Source organism: Ictalurus furcatus, chromosome 17 (assembly GCF_023375685.1).
Source record: "Ictalurus furcatus strain D&B chromosome 17, Billie_1.0, whole genome shotgun sequence".
Taxonomy (NCBI): Eukaryota; Metazoa; Chordata; class Actinopteri; order Siluriformes; family Ictaluridae; genus Ictalurus; species Ictalurus furcatus.
Genome location: NC_071271.1, coordinates 10,102,832 through 10,127,985, shown reverse-complemented (window position 1 = coordinate 10,127,985; position 25,154 = coordinate 10,102,832). Strand labels below are relative to the sequence as shown.

The 25,154-nt window shown below is 39.3% G+C and overlaps 1 protein-coding gene across 1 annotated transcript in view; it reads right to left on the bottom strand.

The window, feature by feature from the left end:
* The window catches only part of LOC128621715 (glutamate receptor ionotropic, kainate 4-like), a 40,621-nt gene extending 21,296 nt beyond the window's left edge, over positions 1-19,325 (bottom strand). The window contains exons 1-4 of the mRNA XM_053647670.1: positions 19,263-19,325; positions 13,323-13,526; positions 6,981-7,094; positions 495-604 (exon numbers count right to left, since the gene is read on the bottom strand). Coding sequence (XP_053503645.1) covers positions 495-604; positions 6,981-7,094; positions 13,323-13,526; positions 19,263-19,325 — 491 coding nt within the window. The remainder of the gene's footprint in view (positions 1-494; positions 605-6,980; positions 7,095-13,322; positions 13,527-19,262) is intronic.
* Between the last annotated feature and the right edge of the window lie 5,829 nt (positions 19,326-25,154).

Sequence of the window (25,154 nt, the reverse complement as noted above, 5' to 3'; positions counted from 1 at the left end):
TTCCTAAGATTGATGGTGAAATAATGACCTTCTGACAATGTGCTGCTGAGAGGAGCATACCACTGAGTCTCTCCAACTGACACGAGTGCTACAGTGCTGCTATTTGCATTACAGTGAAAACATCAAAATATGTCATTTGTATTAGGTGACAAATATATATACACAGTGTATATATAGTCAGTTCTCTGGAGTATAGCAGGAATAAAGTATAGATCCAGAATTTAAGTCAAAATAAAACTGGACAAAATACAATAAAATCCTCCCACTATTCTAGTGTTGGCTGATAAAACATGTAGCCAAGAAAGAATGACCACATATCACACAATTTCTTCTAATATACAACCTTATGAAAACCTCATATCAGGTCAATAATGCATCAAATGCAATGTACACTACATATATACAATACACTGCACACATTCTTTCATTATTTCCTTAATTTTTCCAAAAATATCAGGTCCTTTACACATCTCAGTGTGGAGCTGTGTATTTACCTGGCTACCAGAAAGAGCACACAGCTAACTGCTAGATATGCCAGCAACATGAAGAGCCAGACCCCTGGAGAGAAGGGATCCAGGAAGGAAAAATACCCTGGTCTTCTTCCCTAAAATGGACAAAAGTATTAGAATGCAGTTCTACACAATTTCTGGGAGAATGCTCATTGTTGAATATGCTTTTTTTCCCCCTGCAACTGCCAAAGCATGAAAAAGATTTTTTTTGGTAAAACTTCATCTGAACCTTCCTGTGTAGTGTTAAAGCAATGGCATGTGGTGTGCTCAAGTTAGCATATGCTACATGTTTTTTTTTTACAACACTTGAATAACTACTGTAAGTGTTAGTAATGCCACCTGTACATAATTCACACAAAAGATTATGAGCTAGACATTATCATCATGATATTATTGGTCTAAGTCTCTGCTAAAATCCTAAATGACCCCAAGCATGCAATATATGCCCATTAGAGCACCAATAGTGATATTTAGCAAGCAATACGTAAGAGATAACACAACAAAGCATTTTGTTGTTATTTCTAATATCAAGATCTTCAGATGGTAGTACATGGAATCACTAGCATAGTGCAAATAATATATGTCATAAAATATATGCTGTCTAGAGTACATAAAAAAATAGTCAAGGACACACATCATCAAGGACTGCACTTTAACAAGGCTGGAAACTGGAGGTCTCTCCACAGTGCAGATGTAAAGGCATGGATATGACTACAAAATGCGGCAAACACACTCAAAGGCACATAAGCTGCCATTGCGTCAAACTTTAAAGCAGCCATCATATCAAGAAGTAATAATAAAATTAAGTTTTTATATTACTGCATTATTATATCATGGAAAATTGTGACAGCATATGACTATTACACTTTTATGACATGGTCTTAAGACACCAAGCTCCATGAAAAGTACTTCCATTCATGCATTTTCAATACCGTTTATCCTACACAGGGTTATGGGGGAGCCTGAAACCTATCAGAGGGAACTCGGGGCACAAGGCAGGGGACCAATCGATTGCAGGGCACACAATCGCACAAACATTCACACACTATGGACAATTTGGAAATAGCAAATCAGCCTACAACGTATGTCTTTGGACTACTGGAGTGCCTGGAGGAAAGCCCTGAAGCACAGGGCTCTGTGGGCTCTCAACATTCATTTTGTGCACACAGGGTGGAGGCGGGATTCGGACCCCCAACCCCAGAGGTACGAGGCAAACGTGCTAAACACTAAGCACTGTGCCCCCACATGAAAAGTACAGTGTTGTTGTTATTTTTATTATTCTTTTTTTGCTTCCCTGGCTTCAAAAACACTCATTTTATGCACAACTGAAGGCCAATTAAATGGTGTAAACAGAAAAGGAAGAACACTTCTGCACAAGAGTCAGAACCAATTAATCAGATTGTTCTACAGGTGGACATACAATCAGAGGTTACAACAACTTAACAGTATCTTATCAGTGAGGCAGTTACTGTCTGAGAAACCACACTTTAATTTATATAGACACCTTGGAGATGTGGCTGGAAATAGCACAGGGAGTTTAAAGCGCAAACATGAAACGCTCAGCCTCTGATATAATTAGTTGGAAAGTTCCAAAGCCTTGATCATGAAAATTATATATATCTGTATAAGTAGCAGGAACATGGGGTGGAATAATTAAACACTTCCCATATTAGTATAACTGAATGATAGAAGTGTTGGGTTAGAGATAGTGAGAGCGGTATTTATGCCTGTGTGCCCTTGGTGTATACAAACTGCTCACCGTCAAAGCGGTCAATGATCCCTCTTGCTGCAGCAGTATTATATAGCTACATTAAGGCACAGAGAAATTAACTAAACACAGTGTAATGTGCCAGCGCGCACTTTTATGCTGGCACAATAATTGTATTGTTGCGCAGCACCGAGGGAGCTCGCATATGTCTGTTGACTGAAGTTCAGCACTGCGAGCGGCAATCTGCTGCGAGCAGCAATCTGCTACGAGCGAAAGAAAACGCTTTGTTTACAGCCCTTGCGCTAAACTCGAGTTTTAGTTTACACAAAGGCACAATCAACGCAGCGCAGCAGCACTGCAGCAACAGAAGCCAGCTGGAATGGGTGGTGAAAAGAAAGAAAGCGGAGCGTGTTGCTCATTTGCGTGTGCCGTGATCCTTGTGCTTGCGGGTGATTAGCACTCAGCTCTCAGCAGCGCTTAAACATTGTGTTCTATATCAGACCGCGGACACTGAGAACTGAGAATGATGGTGGCTTTTGAGACAAATTCTGGCCAACAAAGCAGCAGCTATGAGCAAATTCACTACTCATACTCTCAGATATCTCGGTGTGTTATGTAACGCATTTTACTTCGGCTGCATGTGGCGATGATGGAATATGCGTGGTTAACATTCAGCTAGCCTTCCATCACGATCTTATACAGGGATCCGAATTCTGTAGGTGGCTTGGATGATGTTTAAATTTATTTAAAAATAAATATATATATATATATATATATATATATATATATATATATATATATATATATATATATATATATATATATATATATATATGGCCAACACTGTTTTATTAAATGACTAAAAAGGTCACAGCCTAGATCTTGTTTCTTATGTGGTAAAGCAAACAGGTACAGACAAGAATAGCTGTTGCAGCTCTCTAGAACAAATGCTCGCCTACTCTCTGTGCAGTAGGAGTTAGGGCATCTCTTGCTATTTATCTCTCTCACACACACATTCATGTACACAATCCATCAGAAAGGCTGCTTTTACCTCCTTCAGGGACAGATCGTGATTCTGCCATGGCTCCCGGTGCAACTCTTTAATTAACTCATTGTGCTAATTAGTCATTTATTTATTCACCCACACTTTATACTTCACCCTCCTACAACCTACCCCAGAGAGGCTTCACTGTACCAAGTGGCGGCAGGAGCAGGAGAATTAACCCGAATGTGCTGCTCTATGCCTGCTGCAGTTTTCCTAATTATCTTCTAATAAATTCTATGATGCTAATCATATTCCTAAATGCCTAAAATTGCGGTTATTTTGACCTAGCAGCAACAAGCTGAAATAAAAACGAAAACGTGTTTACTGTAAATATGAAAGCAAAGATCACTTATTTTCACTTCCTCATGTGAACTAAATGTGTAAAGAGGTTTTGCATGTCTATTTTTATAAATACTGTTTGCAGTACAAAGATCTGTGATAAAGGTAAGCCACTGCACATTGGGCACTGAATAAAACAACTGTAGCGCTTGTACTGCTGTAAAAGTAAAATGTATAATCCGGGGTCAGTGAGACATCCGATGCTCTTCGGTGAACAGGACACTAGGATAAAAGCTGCCTACAGATGTTAAGAAGCAAAATCAATTTGTGCTACTAATGCCAGGCTCTACATAGATGTTGCGCTATTACAGTACAGCTTATAGAGAACCATACCAGAGAGCTGTTGAATTCTCAATTCTGATTGGTCAGACTGGTCACAGGAGTTCAGCTTCGATTCAAACCACAGGTTTATATTAATGTATCCATACTAGAGATGCACCGATGTGTCGGCTAATAATAATTTTTAATTTAAAAACATCTGATGATCAGGGCTGATTATATCCTGTCAATCAAAAGAGTGCGAGAAAAACCATCAAATTTGGGCTGTGTGTAAAGAAGATGTCTCTTGTGTGGAATGACGACAAAACTGCAGTTTGTAATCTCTGTAATCTCTGCACTGATAAAATTTAACACCGGACGCTGCAGCAGTGAAGCGGGAGTTTCCACATCGAGTCAATTTTTTTTTCCGCGCTGCTCACGCTGAATTAAAGGGCCAGTACACCATTGAAAAATTTAAATGAAGATGAGTTGACAAAAAGTATATATTGCACAGAAAAATATATTTGTCGAGTAATATATTTCATATCCAGTTAATGTTAATATGAGTAACAGTATCAGTAATAAAGTAATGAGTAATGAGTAATGAGTAACAATATCAGTAATAAAGTAGAAATGATTTTGTTTGTGGTGAGTGAATGTGAAGCCTAACAGGAGGTTTTTTTTTTTTTTAGAATTCATTCAATGTTAATATGAATTAATAACATTCAATAAGTTAAGAAATCTTACTTTAATCTTCAGAATTTAGTTCATGTGTTAATGTTAATTAGAGTAATGTGTTGTCCGTTTATGAGACTAGTTACTGTGAAACAACTTGTTGAGATGGAGAGAATAAAGTTTTTATTTACATTTCGTAATTAATTATTATTAATTCAAAAGAAGGCATAAAAGGCAGAACTATTGGTATCACTATCGGTCGCTATCACTCTGAATAATCGGTTATCGGTATCGGCTGAGAAATTTTTAGTATCGATGCATCTCTAATTCATACTTGTACTTAACGTAAGACGCGTGAAGCCAGCAATCTTTCCAAACTCCTTCTCATGATGCTCATATGTCGTAACACACTCAGAGGAAAGCGCTATCCGCATACCCCTTCTGAATGAATAAGCTCACAGATGCCCAGAACTGGCTACTGTCACTGTGATTGACAACCAAGAGAGAGTATGCCATCCCTCCCACCCACACAGCACAGCCAATTTTGCTCTCTTGGACTCACGGCCATGTATGTCTGTGGCCGTCACGATCTCCGGATGATAGGGCGACCATTTTTCTGCGAAGACTCTCCCATGGTGGAAAACTTTTCAGGACCGTATGACTCTACAGTGGGTGGTGACAGCTGCCCAAACCATCTTTGGAACAGTCTTGCCAAGGCTGGAGAGCCTCTACCAGGCCAAGGTCATCAGGAGGATCAACAACATCATTAAGGACAATAGCCACCTATTATTATACACAGCCTATTCACACTCCTATAAACTCTTGAACTTTGAACATGACTCTTTCTGACTGTTGCAAAGACCTGAGTCCCTGACACTATAAAACATTAAATAAACTTTTCCTTACAGAAAGCTTAAGAAAGCTTTGATTGTACTGTAGCAGATAGTCCATCATACATGCCCATATGAATGGGGTTTTACCTAAAAAAAGGTATAAGAATGAGTACTATATTGAAAATCTGTGATTTGAATTGCACCTGCTGCTACTGTCAGAGCTGCTGTTAAAGAGCAGTAGATTCAAGAATTCAACAGTGCTGTGGTGTAAATGTCTGAGAACTGTAACATATCGAAAATGTTCTGAGAACATAATATTGTTAGATGGCTTGGTTTTGATGCTTTGTCAAATGTACATCATCTTTAAGCATTTACTATGATACAGGAAGAAAAAAAAATTCTTCTAGCAGATCTGTACTAAATAGCAATGATAGGCTACACTGATGAGGCCGGGCATTTTTTTCTTTCTTTTTAAAAAAATATTTTTAATTAATATGAAACATTGTTTTTGCAAAATTGCATGTAAATAAACCACATTATGGTGGGGCATTTCCAAACTAGCTGTTAATAAACAGTACCAGTAGTGAAACACTGCTCCAAACTTGGTAGTTAGCAACGTGGCAGCCTCTCATCATCTGTACTGCACACCCAGCCTTGCGCAAAAATGCTTATTATCTATAGGCAGCTTTAGAGCAGTGACTCCTACATCAGCTCATTCAACACACTCCATTCTGTATGCACTATAACACGGCACATTGCACACTGGGGTTGATAAAGCAGCATTCCTCAGCATGTAATCCAAGCCACATTTGATTCCATTTTCTATCATCATTGATCACATGCAAAATTTCATTTGAAGCTCAGAATAGGGGAAAAGTGGATCTGTATAGGAATCATGGGACACAAGATCAATAGCAATTGGATTAGATCTAAATAAGGGCAAATGCAGCCTGGCGTTCAGGTATTGAATGGTGCTGCAGAGCTGGATAAGACAGAGAGATTTTCTAAAGGCCAAAGTGAAGCAGAGGATGCTGAAGAGAGACTGAGTCACTAAATCACTCTACAGTGTGCTAGAGCTACTTTAATCGCTTCATCTCACCCTTATTTATTTGTGTCAGACCCACATGACATGTAGCTTCTGTCATCCCCCTAGCTTTTTCACTGCCTCTGTTTGCTTCTCTTTGCTTGACTCGCTTGCTCTATCTCTCCCTTTTCCAGTTGTCCTCAATCACTGTTTCTCTCTCACACACACACTGTCTGTCTATCTGAATCACCCACCTCTTCTTCCCTTCTTCCCACCTTTGAGTTAAGAAACAGCCTGATGCTGTATGCGTGTGTGTGTGTGTGTGTGTGTGTGTGTGTGTGTGTGTGCATCCTGCAGTGCGGTACTGTGGTGCATTAGCATGCAGGACATCCTGATTATCAAGAAACTGTGTAGTCTCTCAGAACTTTTACATTTATTACTCAATACAGCCATATGCAAGGCATTACCAAGGGAAATCTTTCATCAACTAGACAAGCCAAAGTGCTTCTTTCTTTGCAGCACACTGACTAATGTGGTCTGTAGTGTGGGAAGTGAGGTGGTGTAGGCGGAGTCGCCCTAGTGTCCTTACCAAATGTACTCGGTACATGACACTAATCCCCAGTGTCATGAAGGGCTTGGAGAAATCAATGACCTTCTCTCTCTCGGCTGTGATGGTCAGGCCGGCCACGGCTAGATCAGCCTTCTGCAACAAACACACATGCAGACACAGTTACATATACACGGCAAGTCTTAGTGGAAATATGATGATTATGACAAAATAGTCAAAATACCTTGTGCCAAATAAACGTGTTTGCTTAAATAAAGACACTACAGTAACCTATATTGCAGTGACTACTGCACAGTGGGAGAACAACAGCAGTGTTTTTAGGGAAGGGCAGGCTGTCATGATAAATTACTTGACATGGTATCTAGAGCTGTTGGGCATAGTGTGGAAGCTTAGCCCAACTAATAAAGTACATCTGTGTGGGATTTTCCACTCCCAGAGGCGATCCTACAAGCCTCCGCTGCGCTTCCTCTGCCTTCCACATAAGCGGATTGTGGGGCTCACACATTGAAAAGCAGTATCTCGAATACAGTTTGCACTCAGTGTTTCAGCCAATAGTGTCTGGATTTTACACAAGGAGGAATTAGGGCCTTGTTGACTTTGAGGGATTCTTGTTTATAGAAAAGCAGACTGCAGTTTGGCTGCAAAGAAAACAACGTTTATTAGAATTGGGTGCAAGATACTATATAGCCATGACACAGACAGAAGAAAATAGAAAGCAGAAATCTGGCTTATTGAAGATGGACCAGGAATCTGCTCTTTGCTCAGTTGTATCATGTGGTCTGTTGAGTTATTAAAGGGCCATTCCATCTCAAGTGGTCCAATAATTGCAAAATTGGTTGCTTGACTGTTTTTAATTTTCTATTTTTTTGAGTGATTACCTCTATGTATTGGTTTTCATTTTTAATTTTATTTGGTTTAACTACGCTGGCCATCTTTGTGTCACGGCACACAACAAATTTTGGTTATACAGCTGACCTATCATGTTGGTACAGGTGTACAGTTGGTACAGCTCCGCAGTCACAGCTCTGTTTATGATTACACTGTTCATTTGTAAAACACCCAGCTGAACACTGTAATTCTATATTTGGATAAGATCTATTCACACATACCAACTGTACCCATGTGCCAACATGATAGATCAGACTAGTTCTTCAAATGTGGCCCTTGAGGTCCACTGTCCTGCAGAGATCACCTCCAACCACAAACTCACAATTTTTACAACAGAATGGTACTATAGAGGGCTTATTTCTGTGAAAATTTCAGGTTTGTATCTGGTCCCCCACCAAAGATATTCAACACAAAAGTGAGGGAAATTTTTTAAAAAATGGCACTTCCTCGTCCCAATAATAATAATAAAAAAACGAGAAGTCTCAAACCTGAAATGTTCTGCATGCGCACTGTACTTACCTTGGTACCCCCTGAAAAAATTTATATTGAGACTCAAACCCTTCCCATTATAAATTGACCCTGAAAGTGGAATGATGAGCAATCTTGAGCGTTACTTTCTAATGTACCTTCTAATGTGCTCTAGAGATCAGATTTTCTTCCAGGGAGCTAGGACTATCCTGAGACAAGATGTTTCGGTAAACAGCTGTATAACCAAAATTTGTTGTGTTCCATGACACAAACATGGCTGTCCCCGGTGATTTTGCAATGCCAATACATATAGGTAATCACTCAAAAAAAAAAAAAAAAATAGGAAAATTAAAAACAGTCGAGTAACCCGTACTGGACTACTTGTGATGGAATGACCCTAAACTGATAATAGGGACCTCGTTTAGGAGGTCTTAGATGTCTTTTACACTTCTAATGTGACCTATAGCTCTCATACTGGTTGATGAACACTATAAATCACACAAAGCTTCATGCTGAGAAACAAGTAAAGTGTTTATACATATGGGTAATTGATACATTATGTAGCAAATACATTATGTGGCCAACAGTTTGTGGGCACTTTCTGAAACTGTTGCCACAAAGTTGGAAGTGCACAACTGTATAACATGTCTTTGTATGATGTAGCATTACAATTTCCCTACTAAGGGTACTAACTAAGGGCCCAAACATGTTCCAGTATGACAATACCCCCATGCACAAAGCAAGCTCCATGAAGACATGCTTTGCCAAGATTGGAGTGGAAGAACTGGAGTGGCCTGCACAGAGCCCTGACCTCAACCCCACTAAACACGTTTGAGGTTAACTGGATTGCCCCAGGCATTCTCACCTAACATCAGTGTCTGACCTCACTAATGTTCTTGTGCTCAATGAGCACAAATCTCCACAGCCACATGCCAAAATCTAGTGGGAAACCTTTCCAGAAGACTGGAGGTTATTATAATAGCAAAGAGGGACTAAATCTGGAATGGGATGTTCAAAAAGTACATATGTATACTGGGTTGATATTGGAGACATTTTCTGTAATATTAGTGCTAGTCACAACTACGCCGACCTGCAGAACCAGAAGTCCGGCGGTTGTTGTCAAACCCGACCAAATTAATCTCCTGGTTTCATTTTCACTGGTCTGAAATTTGCAGGAGATGCATTTTTTAAAAAAATGTCTTTCTTTGTTCTGCTTTGAGATGTGATCAAATAAAATATTGAACTGCTTCATTAATTGTCTAATCTGATCACACAGTTGTAAATAGCAAATGATTCAAATAATAGTTTTATGCTGCAGTTATATTCCTATTTTTTAAACTTTACAATACATATGAGTTAACAGTATTCATGCTTTCTTTTCACAAGAAATACTTTTATTTAATGAAGTTCTATAATTAAGTTAAATAATATAATTATGACTTTTTACATTAAAAAAGTTTTTTAAAAATGATTTGCTATCATTCCTGCCTTATTTAGATAAATAGAAACATTTTAAGTGAGGATGTCTAAAAAAAAATCAGAAAAAGCCATTAACACTAGTTTACAATATGGTTGACAAAAGTATAATAATATTAATATTTTGGTAGTAAAATAACTTGGCTATAATCTTTACCAGTTGAACCCTCACTAAAATAGAATTAACCAGTATCAAGCAATTTAGACCATTATGAAATTAAAACTGTTTTTCAGCCAACATGTAGATTATTGAAAAAAAACAAAACAAAACAAAACAACAACAAAAAAAACACACACAATATGTGTCTTTGCACACATTTAAAAATTGTGAAACAAAGAAGAATGGGTAGTATAAAATTCTTACTAAACCAATATAAACTATAGTACAAGATTAACCTTGAGGGACAGGTTTATGCTGTATACCCTATTAGAGGTCAACCGATAGTGGATTTTACCGATACCAATCACTAGTTGGGCCGTACCTGACGATAACAGATTAATCAACCTACAGTTTTTAAAATTAATACCAAATGAAAACATAACACTCAAAGTAAAATACTGTTTTATTACAAAAATAAACAGTACTGACTGTACCATTTGTACTGTACTTTTTAAAAATGAAAAAAATATATAATATATATTAACTATTAATAAATATTAAAGTAAATAAAAGATATACATCCAAATGGAACCAAAAAGTAATAATCCATATTAACAAATAAAAATAGAGACATCCGAAATGAATTTAAAAAACACTTCAAATAACACAACAAAATTTGTCAGTTTTTATTTCGCCTCTAGAGGCCACACTCGTACTCTCGTACTGGTACTAATTCATATTTGATTTCTTATAATATATTTATTTAAAATCCAATATCACTACAAGCAATTTCTATATGCATCAGTCCCTTACAAAAAAAAAAAAGGTTGATCGATAGTTTTACAGCCTCCACTGAAATGAAGGAACTGTGTGGGATAAACAAATACCAAAACAAATCCTTATCCATAGTGAAAGAAATATTAATCAATAAACACAGCTGAAATACCCATCCTTCTGTTTTACATTAATATTGATTAGTGCAATATTCTACTTTCAAAGCAGCAAGAATTAAATGACTGATTGTGTATGTGGTTAAATAATTCACTGCCATACCCTTTCTTCACTCTGCCACACATTTACGACTTTCAGCAGAGTCAAGCTTGGATTGATTGATCCCCCTACCTCCCACCCCCCACACACACCCCTTCCCATCTTTGTGGCAAAGTCACTGCTATCTGTGTTGAATAATGCATTTACTTAGGTTCACAATGTGGCATTTCTGATTCCTTCTGAGACATGTTCTTTTGCAGGCTGCACCAAACCTCCCTAAACACACAGGAGTCAGGCTGAGCTTGGTGGCTGGACAAAGAAGCTGACTGTGTAATTACTGGAACAAAAGGCTCATCCCAACATTTATTATAATGTATGATACTGCTGTCTTTCATCCTAGAATGTTTGGCATTGAGACAAAAGCACATGCCAGTTCAGAAGTTCACAGCAACTAATCCATGTGAAAGAAATGAGTCAGGAGTTGAAGGAAGTATCACACAAGGCACCCTTACACTTCTTTTCCCTTGACCGCCATTGTGCATGTGTGACACAATTAAATTTAGTGGGCATCCTGAAGGTCAGCTGTACAGAGCATATAGAGCACATATATTAAAAGAACTAACTGGGACGGTAATAAGAGGCGGCACTCTTTGCTTTATTTTGCTAATGGCTTTGCCCTCCATTAACCTGCAGAATTAAGACAGATAACTTCACAAAAGCCATTCCGCCTCTTCAAACTAAGTGCAAGAACTCCAAAAAACTTCACTTTACAACTCAGTTCCCCAAACAAGCAGATCACCTCAATGCTTTCAACTCCTGTTAAAATTATACAATGCCCTGCAAAGAAGACCTGACAAAAAAAAACAACAACACTTGAATAAATCAAGTAGCCTGATGTGACTATTTTTAAATGAATAACCTCACCGCTGAAAAGGTCAATGGCTTTGAATGGAATTTACAGCATATGAAATTTCTATCAAGTGTGGGTTAGTGGGTGTCGGAAGAGGATTAATAGCCTTCATGCTCAACTGAGCCTCTTTAAACACATCTGTGTGGGTGTCTGTTAAGGACCGGAAGGGCTAATTGAAATTCATTAGGACAAGCAACCTTAGAGGAATGCCTGAGAGGAAAGCGTAAACATTATCGTTATCGCTTGCTTTATCAGCGCCTGATACTGGGAAGTTCAGCAGCTTTTAAACAGGTAACCCTGTGTGATTTGGCAAGATGTCACAAATAATGGGACGTCTGGGAAGTAAAAGGCTCGACTGCAACACTGTGAGGAATTTAATCTGATGATAAACCTGAATTTAAGACATTTTAGTAAACAAATGTCACCGCCTAAAATAAGGGTAAGTCATTCCTTTTTGTATCTGTATACGAGTGTGTAAGTGTGCAGGTGTTAAGGTAGTGCCAATACAGAGCTGGACTACTGTACTCACAATCACGGGCTGCACATCACAATCACGGGCTGCACAAAAACTGCACATCACGGGCTCACTGCATGCACCATGTCACATGACCACGAGCCCTTGTATCATGTTGTTGTCTTATTAGCACAGGTATTCAAGTCATTTATTGTTTAGAAATCTTTATTCTTTAGTCTTTATCACCTTTATTCCTAACATGTTGATGTTGTTGTCTAGCCTCACTGTTTCTTGTTCATGTTTCACTGATTGTGTTTCTTGTATCCGCCTCCTCAATACCTTCCTGACAACGTGGCCTAACCTGGATTTTCCCCCTTTTTTCTCTTTGAAATAGAGTTGTATACCTGGGACTGTTTCTTTTAATCCAAATCACACAATTATGTTTGTCTGTACCTGCTCCAGACATGTTCTAACAAATTTATTTTCTATTTTCCAAAATATACAAACAGTCTACAAACTACAATAAACAAACTAGTAGCCTAATTTAAACCGCCATGACCCTGACCAGGCAGTTACTAAGGATGAATGAATGAACGCTGTAAATGCTTTGTTTGTGTTTCTTTGTCCTGCTTATTCAAGTCCATGAGCTTTGTATCCGACTGCTCACCCAATGATCATCTCAATCAGTTGGCATTTCTCAGTCCGTACAGGATTCCGCAGAGAAAAAAATGCTTGATTTTGTCAAACGACACGGCTTGGCCCAAATCTGTGGAAAATCTGCGGTAATTCTGAAAAATTGTATAAACTCCTCCGAATATTGCAGAATTTGCTTGATTTTACATTCATTTCTGTGCAAGCTTTTTGAAGAGAAAAAAAACTATTATGCTTCCTGTTTGTGTCTGTGTTTGTATTATCAGTTCATTCCAAATAAGGTATTCATATTCAGTTATTTCCTTAGCCTAGAGTTATCAACCTAAGGTGTTGCCCAGTATGTAGTGTAAAATGTTGTCTATCACTGCTATTAATGGCTCAGGATTGTAAACTACATTAGTGTCACCCTGTTTCACTGGAACTCACCCGGGCGATGAGCTCGCCCACCATTCCCGTCCAGGTTCCATTGGCACCCGGGACACCGTACACTCCATCGCTCACCAGCTTAATGCGGTAGTTGAACTTCAGGATGTCGGCCAGCTCCTTCAGCATGTCCACGCAAAAACCCTCATAGCGCTCATTCCCCTCCAGCTCCTGGTAGTTGGCTTTCAGCATCACGTAAGGATTCTCCTGCAAAGACACATTGCTAGAGATCAGCCCAGCTGGCACTTCAGCCAGTCTGCAAGTCTGAGAAGACTGCCTCAAAAAAACAACAACCAAAAAACAGTTTGCTCCTAATCTATGATTTGTTTGCTCACACAGCTGAGAGAGTGTATTTGATGTAAGCCAAGATTTATTCATCAGTCTAGAATCACTAGAAAGGAGCTGCCAATATTTCATCTTGTCATCTGTGTTCTTTATAACACATGCCTTTCTAAGAGAGTTTTTATGCAGGGGCGGTTAAAATTATTTACAGGGAACTCTACATCAGTCGCAGAAGATAGTCACCTTGGGGACAAACAGGCTTTGCTGAGTGAAGCCAGGCATGTAAAAGCTTTTGAAAATTACTTTTTTCCCTTTTTTTTTTGCTATAATGGTCTTTCAATAAAAAAACAAAAAAAGAAGGAGACAGTGTGCGTGGCATACTTTGATGAGACCGATATTGAAATAGAATGTTGTACTCATGGCTGGTTCAAACTGCTAGACTGTAAAGAGTTTTTCATTTAAACCCAGGCCTCTGCACTTGGGTACCACTGAGGGCCAATTTAAAATGCCAAGGAGACATGTTCACCCTGCTCATTGCTATAGTAACGTTCTTATGACTGCAGGACTGCTACTGCAGGTCTGAAGTTTGATTTGCTCTCTGGCTCAAACCTCACCAGCTAAGCCACTGCTTACTAAAAGTTTAATAAACCTAACCCATGACCATAAAAGCAGCGTATCTGCTTATGGAACATAGCTGAGAACCCATGCAGCCTAACTTTATTCATTACGTTATAACAAACAAATATGTACAGTGCTCGAAGTGGGCCAGTACTCACTGGTACGCGGTATCGGCACTTCTACACTTTACTCTTTAGTGCACTGTGACTTTTTCTTGCATACCAGCTTCTCACAAGCTGCGGGTACTATTTTCTGCTCTCTCCAAATTAGGTTCTGGGAGAATCATAATCACACTACATAAACTACATTACCCAGGGGGAACTACGTTGATGCTTGCCTGTTCCTGTTCTCTTTACAAGTCTCAAGATAAATAATAGTTTAATGTTATGTAACATAAAGTTAATGCTAGTCTAAGTAATGTAACATTAATGCTAAGTAACGCTAATGCCTATAATGTTGGCCTGGCTCCAAAAGGGCATAAAAAGAATGTGTGAGTCAGACAATGACACAACAGAGCTTGAACCAGAACCCACAAAGTTACTAAACGCAGGCCGGGAGCAGCTAGCTAACGTTTGCGCCACTCTTAGCAGCAAGGAACTTGTTGATGTAGCATCATCACGGGGCAGTGGTGGCTTGGCGGTTAAGGCTCTAGGTTACTGATCGGAAAGTCGGGGGTTCAAGCTTCAGCGCTGCCAAGCTGCCACTGTTGGGCCCTTGAGCAAGGCCCTTAACCCTCTCTGCTCCAGGGGAGCTGTATCATGGCTGACCCTGCGCTCTGACCCCAACTTCCTGACATGCTGGAGTATGCGAAGAAAATAATTTCACTGTGCATATGTATGTGTGATCAATAAAGACTCATTATCATTATCAGCCAAAATGCCTTCAGCTACCGCAGCCAACTATGGTGCTAACAATAACATCAGTAAAGATGCCCGACTGTTAGTTTGCCTTTTGAAATCAATTTCAAGTTCTTCATTGTACGTGCAGTAACTACACAATGAAATTCTGATCCTGTTTACATCTGAATGCTACAGACATACTTAAAAAGATACTATAACTAGAAGTATAAAAACACAACACACACACACACACACACACACACACTAGTACCTACACTCTGTCATGATTTCCCCTTGAAGCAGCGTGCTCTAGGCGCGAATGCGCGAGCACCTGCTTTTCCATTGTTGACAGTAGTGACATCTGGACACGTGTGTTTTGTTTATGTTTCTGTCATGTCTCCTCCCTGTTCTGTCATTGGCTGGGATTTCACGTGTGTCTGTATTGCCCTCAGCTGGTCCTCGTCATAGTTCATGTTTCTCGTTTTGTTTATCGACCCTGTTTTCCGTGACCACGACCTTGTTTCATGTTTAACCCTGTGTATGCCTGTTTGCCGATCGCCTGACCTTCGCCTGTTTTGGATTACGTTTATGGATCACGTTTTGGATTTGTCTGCCTGTCTCTCCTTTAAAATAAACACTGTTCATACTGCACTTGCATCCGTCCTATCTCCGCTCCGTCACGATACGTGACACACACATAATATAGTAATATTAAAACTAATAATATACATTATAGTCTCATACACATGTTGCATTATTATATTATTACATTATTACAGTAAAATACAGATTACACAATCAAATTATTATATACAGTATTATTATTCAGTATTATAATATTCATAGTTTGGCAAATGGCTGTCCCTTTGAGTAAATAAATTTATGTTGTGAACATCAGTGATATCTCCTAGTATCTGTTATTCACTGTAGAAATTCAGAATGTAATACTTCATGATTAGTTGATACCGGCTGATACATATGCCATCATGTGAATAAGGGGAGTATTGGCACTTTTCTTTTTCATTTCAAGCACTGGTTATGTGCAACATGAACCTGGGAAGTTCACACAACAAGAAAAAAGTCTGTAGCTCAGAGCCAAAATACACAATTAATGCAAATCCTTCCATTCTGTTCGTCAGTTCATTAAATCGGGGACGCACGTTACCTTTCGGCACTGCACTGACCCTCCTACTGCGATTCCATTGTGGCACGTGCACGGCACAATATAAATGCAAATTTTCATCACTCCCAGACTGCAATGAGCGCTCGAGTGTGCCGGCTGGACTGGTTGCCCTAAACCAGGCTTATTAAAGAGCAGTGTTTTCGTGGGCTGACTACACATTAACCCTTTTCTTTTGGTGGAAGAATAATAAAGCAACCTTCTGTAAATGAAGCTAAAAAATCCTCACAGGGGCTGATTTGCAAAACAAACAGATGAAATGAATTTTCTGCAAACGCAGCATGATGGAATCGCCTGGTTGGATGTGTAAGAAGGACAAATGAAGAGGAAATGAATTTACATATGGAAAGGGGAAGTCCATATGGGAGCATAGGGTTAGCATTTCTGTGAAGAGCCTCTTCTCTGGGAGAATACAGAACATTCTGAGAGATCAATTATGATTTTGCTGGGTGAGAAAAGCTTTTTACTGTCTGTCTGACATACTGTATCATAAAATCGTGAATGATACCTACTGCCTCAAAGACACGCTATTTTCAGCAAAGATGTCCCTGGCGAGCGATCTCTACAACACAGTATGCTTTTCAGAGCTATTAAGAACGTACCCAGGCTTCAACAGTACAGTTTTTACAGTTAACACTGGCTTACCACAAACAGGCCTGGGCTACAATATGATTACTCTCGCCCAAAGGACAAAAAAATCATTTGTGTGGTATGTGTGCTCAGTTCTGGTGATTGCCTTTCAGACCCAAAACTCTCCACCGAACAAAAAAAACATTGGAGTTACAGAGTATCACATATGTTTCAGGACATTCTAGGCTGTGTAGTATGTGGTAGTATAAAGAAGATGGTAATCAGGTCATGACAAATGAGATTAGATCGTGCTGAAATTGCTCCACAATGGCTTTTTTTTTTTTTTTTTTTACTTTGCCTGAAGCATCTGTACATATTGAAAGTCAAATAAACCATTAGGCTCTTTTACTAGTCCTTTTAGAAAGAAAAAAAATACCTCAATTATCATGAAGAGCCTGAGTGAAGCCCTTTTCTCAAAGACACATGCCCATACATTTACGTGCACATGTACATACACATCTTTCTTTCACAAAATAAACATTGGTGGAGAGCAGAGTGTGATGCAGCCAATTCAGAGATGGGGATTATTAGGGGGCCATGATAGAGAAAGGCCAATGGGGGATTTTCGCGAGGACACTGGGGTTATACGCCTACGATATATAAAGTCCTGGGATTGTTAATGACCACAGACAGTCAGGACCTCGGTTTAACGTCTCATCCAAAAGACCATGCTGTTTCTACAGTATAGTGTCCCTGTCACTATACTGGGGCATTAGACCCCACACAGACCACAGGGTGTGCACCCCCTCCTGGGCACACTAATACCACTTCCAGCAGCAACCTTGGTTTTCCCCAGGAGGTCTCCCATCCCAGTACTGGCCAGCCTCAACCGTGCTTAGCTTCAGTGGGAAACCAGGCGAGAACTGCAGGAAGATATGGCTCTGGCAAGTTAATAATAAAGACTATCCTGTGCTCATCCCATAATTCCTATTCACAATAAGATCATACCAAATAGTCTGCAACGTTTTATCATATGTACTGTAACACTGATTTCCTTTTCCACATACTATACATACAACTGTGTTCCCAAAGAGGATGGGCTCCCTTTTGAGTCTTGTTCCTCATATCAGGGAGTGTTTTCTTGCCACTGTAGCCCTGGCACTTGTCACATCCACATTGCTGTAAAGCCGTAAGGAATATGTCAAAAAGTTGGGACCATAATAGGTTTGTAAATCTCACTGTATTGGCGAGTTTTGAATGTCACATACCTTTTTTGGCTGCTCCATCTGCTTCAGGACCATGCATTAATTCTTGACCACGACAAAAGCAACAATGTGAAAAAAGGCAAGTAAAATAGCCACCTTTTTCGTGAACGCAGAAGTCTGGCCTGGCTCATACAGGAAGCCTGCTTTACATTTCCAAACTCCGGTGTTTATAGTCAAATTAACATATGTTCCTAGCTGATAATGTGATAGTAAACTTGAAAAAATGGCTAAAAAAATGCATATGGTTCCATAGCAATGACCGTCTTTTGACAGAACCTCACCCCTCAAAGTTTAATGACTGCATAGATTACATGAAGCTATGACCCAAGGTTAGATACATTGATATACAACCCCAATTCCAAAAAAGGTGGGACGCTGTGTAAAATGTAAATAAAAACAGAAGACAATGATTTGCAAATCTCATAAACCCATATATTATTCACAGTAGAACATCGAAAACATTTCAAATGTTTAAACTGAGCAAATGTACCATTTTAAGAAAATGGTTATTTTGAATTTGATGGTCAGATTCAACATGTCTCAAAAAAGTTGGGACAGGGCAACAAAAGCCTGGAAAAGTAAGTGTTACTAAAAAGAAACAGCTGGAGGGTAATTGATAACAGGTCAGTAAAATGATTGGGTATAAAAAGAGTGTCTTAGAGAGGCAGAGTCTTTCAGAAGTAAAAACGGGCAGAGATTCACCAATCTGTGAAAAACTGCGTCTACAATTTGTATCTAAAGCTAACCTGTTTTTATGTAGCAGATTTACTTTATGGTGCTCCCCAAAGCACATAAACAGCCTGCCAGCTTGAGAATCATCGCTGAACTCAGCGCCAGCTTGGGCATACTCTCATCTACAATCCCAGATAAATTTATAGATTTGTTAATATGCGGTGGTTCTGATATAGGTTAACAAGATTAACTAACCTGCCAATCTATCTGGCAGGAATGCTGGGTTAGGCCACATCACAGTACACTACACTGCATGCTGACCAACAGCCCATGCAGTGCTGAATCGCATGTCCATAGTGATGCCTAGCAAGAATGTTGTCTTACAGTAAGTATCTGTGTCTTCTACTGGTTCGTATGGCAAGTTGCTGCCTAACACTAAGACCAGGTCCTATTGTGAGACCACTGCTTTGAGCGAAAATGTGTGAATACATACTGTCTACAGCGCTGTCTGTAATACCTCTGTGCCTGTTGAATCTTCAATCATGGGCATCTCCTTGTGGCTCAAGTGCAAATATGCCATGGTGTTAGCAATACAAGTTACATTTGCATATCTTGTGTATATTGTGTAAGTGTATCATACTCTTTAAAACCAATGTGTCAGCTCTATCATATTCAGGTTGTGCTCAGTGTGGATTTGCCAATAATTCTTTGTCAACATGTACCACTAGCAAGGCCCCCGGTCTCTCTTCATGCGTCATTGATTTCAACCTTATAGTCTCTGCATGTGGCATTGCTACAGATTCCCTGTAAACTCAGTCAAATAGAAGAGCTCCTTTATGTAATGGGCACACTGAGCACAAAATGGTTCAGCATTTGATCTATAGCATTAGATGTGTGACCCCAGAACCCAAGCAGCAGTTAATGCACTGCAAACCCGTATCAAGGCCATTTGTGGTCAACTTTACTACATCTAATGCAGTGGTCAAAAACCCTCTTCCTTGAAATCTACCTTACTGCAGATTTCATCTCCAACCAAAATCTAACACACCTGTTTTAGTTGATAAGAACTTCTTAAGGCAATGATTAGATGGTCAGGTGGGCACGATTAATGTTGGAGCTAAAATCATCAGGATGGTAGATCTTCAGGAACAGGTTTGGTGACCACTGCATTAGATGAAATAAATTTGGCCAATATGGCCTTGATACTGGCTTGCAGTCCATCAACTGCTGGTGGGGTTCTGAGATAACACCCTTGCTGCACTGGCAAGCTATCAGCACTCTTCTCTAAGGTGGGCTTCAAAGGCAGGAAATGAAATGCAGCCACTGACAGTACATCTCTACATGTATGGAAGCTGAGGCAGCTACTAAGCTCCACTAAGCTTTGCACTTCACTGCACAGCTGCGTTACCAGACAGCACTGGGGAAGGTTACTAAATAGACAGAAGTTTAGTTATAGCCTGCAAAGTGTGCTATGCTGCAATTAGGGCAAGGCTGAGTAAGTGCTTGTCAAAGATTAGAAGAAGAAGAAGGCCTTATTTGTCAGATATACATTACAGCATAGTGAAATTCTTTTTCCACATATTCCAGCTTGTCAAGAAGTTGGAGTCAGAGTCAGCCATGATACAGCACCCCTGGAGCAGACAGGGTTAAGGGCCTTACTGAAGGGCCCAACAGTGGCAGCTTGGCTGTACTGGGGCTCGAACCCCCAACCTTCTGATCAATAACCCAGAGCCTTAAGCACTGAACCATAAGCATCTTTCATGTCCGATGTCAGACTCTATCAGGGCTTGGCAGCATAAACAACTTGCCATTGTGCCATGAAATACAGAGTAAGAAATTGAGAAGTTTGCATTTATGAATCGATGATAAGGATAGGATAACACCATGCTGCTGCATGAAAACAATAAACCATAAGTCTGCTCTCTGTATCAGTGAGAAATATCAATAAATGAATACTAAATGGATATCATCATATCTGTCCTTGACTGTGCAAATTTTACCATAACAATCTTTTTACAAGTATTTTTAATGCTTCTTAGCATCGAGAAACTGCTTCTTATGCATCTCAGCGAGATGAGAATGGTAAAGTTGATGAGGGGACTTTTATGAGCTGCACACAAGGTCATGGTCAAGATGTAATGAGTTTGCTCGGCTAGAAAACAAACACATAGGAAAACTAAACAAAAACTAAACTAAAACTGAAGGAAACGGCCCTAGTGGGCCAGAATCTAAGCAAGTAGAACCAAACAACACTATTTAATAGTGAGGTTTAGAAATGCTATCCTTCATTGTTTTGTTAATATCACCACTGCTTCTGACTTAAACATTATTGCATTCTAAGTAACTATAAATGTAGGGAGTTGGAGATGTAGCTGAGAATGCTTTAGAGTCACTGATATTCAATAATAATATCTGAACTTTGTTATAATGCCATAGTTTTTTATTAAAAATAAACTTTTACTAAAAAAAGAAGAAAGGCACAATATATTAGTTGTTTATGATGAGAAAAATCATAACAATAAAACAACCTAAAGGATGCAATAAATCAACAAAATTCATACCCGACGTAAGCAGCATTATTAACACTACTTTGTTTGTGCTGAAAATGCAGCATCTTATACATTGCTTCTCAACTGAAATCTTCAAATCATTTCAGTTTATGGATCTCTCTCACTCTTTCTCTCTCTGCTTGATATGAGGCAGAAGCAGAAAGGCATGACCCACTGTTATAGGACAAGATCAGCCCTCAGGCTGCTGCAGATGGAAGGAGAATTCCATCTCCCTATAGTGATAGGGCAAGGCAGGCACAGTGCAAAATCGCTGCCAAATAACAGCCTAGGATTACATCTTCAATTGCTGGCCATGGCTCCTGGAGATATCTCGCTATCCCACGCCTACTTGCTGCCTAAGCAGGTCAGTGCTCTTGACCTCATAAGAGATGAATCCTTATTTACATCAGCTGTGGGTCCTGGTTGTAAAATGAGCTGTCTGAGATAACAGTGAAACCTGCTATTCCATAACAGAGCAAACCTAAATGATCACAGCATGTCAGATTGAGATATTTAAATACTGCATATTTCTTGATACTACTACAGATAATTTAGAGATGCCAATCAGCCTATAAAGCATGCCTTTGGAGGAGCATGTCTGTGGGAGGATACCCCAAAAACATGGGGAGAACATGCAAACTCCACACACACAAGGTACACAGGCAGGAATCTAACCCCCAACCCTGGAAGTACAAGACAAGCACACTAACCTCTAAACCACACCAAGCTAGAGGAAAAGTGGTACAATTTTGAGACTGATTTGCCTATCCTGCAAAAGGATGGACAAACCCGAGCATAATCTGAAAGTGTGTGGTGTTTTATTCTGGGCAAATGTTGTAATATTTAATACTTGGGGGATTTTGGGGTGGTTAGGCAATTGGCTCAGGCATAAGTACACTTGAATTACAGCATGTTACTAAATGTTAAGTATCAAAAGACTTCAGGTCTCCTGGTATAAATATCAGACTCTACCAGTTAGACTCACTAAGGAATTTCCAATTAACCACAGCAAACATATTAATTAAAGTGGTAGTCCATATTGAATTGAATTTGCCTTGTTATTGGTTAATGCACCTGTTCATTATTTGGCTTTTTGGTTCAGTATTTTAAAATACACAATACATGTGTTAATTACTTTGTTAACATTATTAATTGTGTATTAAAGGTGCAATAGGTAATTAAAAAAAATTCCTTACTTGTACAAATAACCTGGAAGTTATATAAAACATAATAAAAAAAATGCATTAAGTCCGTGGCCTCAGCAAAAGTGTATGTCGCCCGAGAAAACCCGTTTGGAAAACTGATTTATAGTCTGGAATACTTGTTTGTGTTTATATGTGCTTCCTGTCAGTCATTTTATAGACACTGTACTTTATGAGCCACTGTTGATCCTGGGGCCGGAGCTTCGTGAACATGGGCGGGAATCATTAAAATTTCAAACTCACCTAACTGCTAGAGACCTAATCTTGGAAAAAAATAAGTCTTACTAATCTTACCTAATGCACCTTTAATGGTGAAATCCATTGTTTGTTAATGTCAGTTAAGGAAACTCTTGCATTGTACTTTATATTTACCACAGGTCTATTTGGTTGCTGTTTATGTCATGGCTGGGTGAAAGGAGGTGTACTTACCAGGATGGTTGTGATGATTAGTGTGGTGTTGAAGAGTGTGTCTGTAACATTAATTGAGGGAAGCTTTTTCTCCATAGACAGCCCCTGCTCCGAATGCCACTGACCGATCTTCACCAACAGAGAGAGAGAGAGAGAGAGAGAGAGAGAGAGAGTGAGAGAGAGAGAGAGAGAGTTACGTAAGCTCCTCTGAGCGGTATCTAGCAGAGCGTTCATACAAAATTAAACATGACAAAAGACCTGTCATTAACATCGTCTCAGAGGCACACAACAGGTTTCTGCACAGAGGTATGCAACAGAGTGGAGCATCTTGAAAGCATCCATATGAAATCAGGCATTCAGTGGGAGACAAAATAAATTTCTAAGCAATACAATAAATCAAAGTTATCAAAACAATAACTCAAATGACATCCCAAGTCTCTATATGAAGCTTGTTATCGACTGCATTGTTTGTTTTATCTCTGTACAACTGTAAACAGTAATGATCAGAATCCCACTATTTGTATCACTGAGAAAAGGACAGGTCCCCTTTTGAATCTGGATCCTCTCAAGGTTTCTTCCTCATTTTCCCCTCCCCAGTGTGCCTGTGACTTGCTTGTTAGAGATCTAGATCTAAATCCTGATTTCTGTAAAGCTGCTTTGAGAAAATGGCTATTATTAAGAGAGCTATACAAATAAAACTGAATTGAACTGAAATAATCATTACAGCTCTACTACTTATTCCCTCGGGAGCTTGGCCTTTTCACATACAGCCATTTTATATGTGGCAAAAACTCAGCACATAGTGCTCATGAATCATCCATTATTTTTACTTTTCAGTGTAATTGCAGAACCATGGTTCAGCAGGCCTCATGCTTGATGTCTTTTGTGCGGGAGCTGCTCAATTTATCTTCTACAAATCAGTTCCCAGTGTATGTTCTAAAAAGAAATACCACAGAAGACAAAGCACGCATGATGCTGCACAGGCTCATACGTTCTCTGTAAATAAACAACGTAACCATTCACAGGGATAAAACAAAAACAATAACGATATAACTGTAGACGGCTCAACCACTGGGCCCTTGTATTCACCATCACGTATTTTGATTGGTGATGGTGCAAAATTATGAAACACTTGTGTTGACACATGTAGTGTGTTTGAAATGTCTCTATGGCAGTGGAGGCATGGTAAAGAGTCAGCTGTGAATGAGAGGCGGAGCTCCAGAGAATGAATGGGTAATAAATGATTGTACATCTCTGTTCACTTTATTTATTTATATTTTGTGTGTCTTGCAGTGAGAAGCTAAAAATCTGAGAGAGACAGAGCATAGCTGAAAGTTTTTCTGACAGTGTCCTGCTGAGCCTGTATGTGTGTGTATGTGTGTGTGTATGTGTTAATACGTTTGATATTGTTTCCTCTAAATTTTATTTTGATGAGAGTACCGGAGAGCAACCCATATAAATACCACATCACCCACTCTCACTCCTCCCTCCAATCTCCTCAATTCCCTCATGTCTACCAGGGTATGACAGTCCTTTATTAAATTGGGTATGGCAGCCATGGGTGGTAAAGATGTGGCAAGCTATTACATGCTGAAGCAACAGAAATGACCACTGTTGCGTTTAAAGTGTCTGCAGCCACAAATGAAAATATCTCATTAAAAAGGAGTATGAAGACAATGATGGTTTAAATTTTCCAAAAATATACCAAAAAAAGAAGTAGAGAAAGTGTGATGAGCATGGAGAACTGACACATATACACCTTACGTTAACATGCATTGTGATTTGATCATCAGTGAGCACTGCATAAAACACAGATGTAAACACACACAGCATGGTTTGGAGTGTGATCAGATTCATTTGAACACATCCAGTAGATGTCTGGCTCACATTGCGAGCAGATCTCAGGCAGTCGTGCCCAGTAACAGGTTACATCATCAAACTAAAAAAACAACAACAATAAAACAAGAACTTGATGCCAACAATGTTGATGGGGATGCCGACACAACCAAAAATTTCTAGTCCTTCTTATTACTAATTTGTATGCCAGAAGCAACCTTAAAATTTACTACAAACATGTAAGAAGCTATAGAAGAAAAACTACTTCAGACATTTGACCTTGCTGTGAACTTGACCCTGTTTGGATCAATTTAAAAATCTAATCAGTTCATCTGCTGATTACAATGATTCCATATAAATCCTACAAACATTTAACCATTTGTTCTTTGTTAGAAAATGGGCATGCAGTCGTAT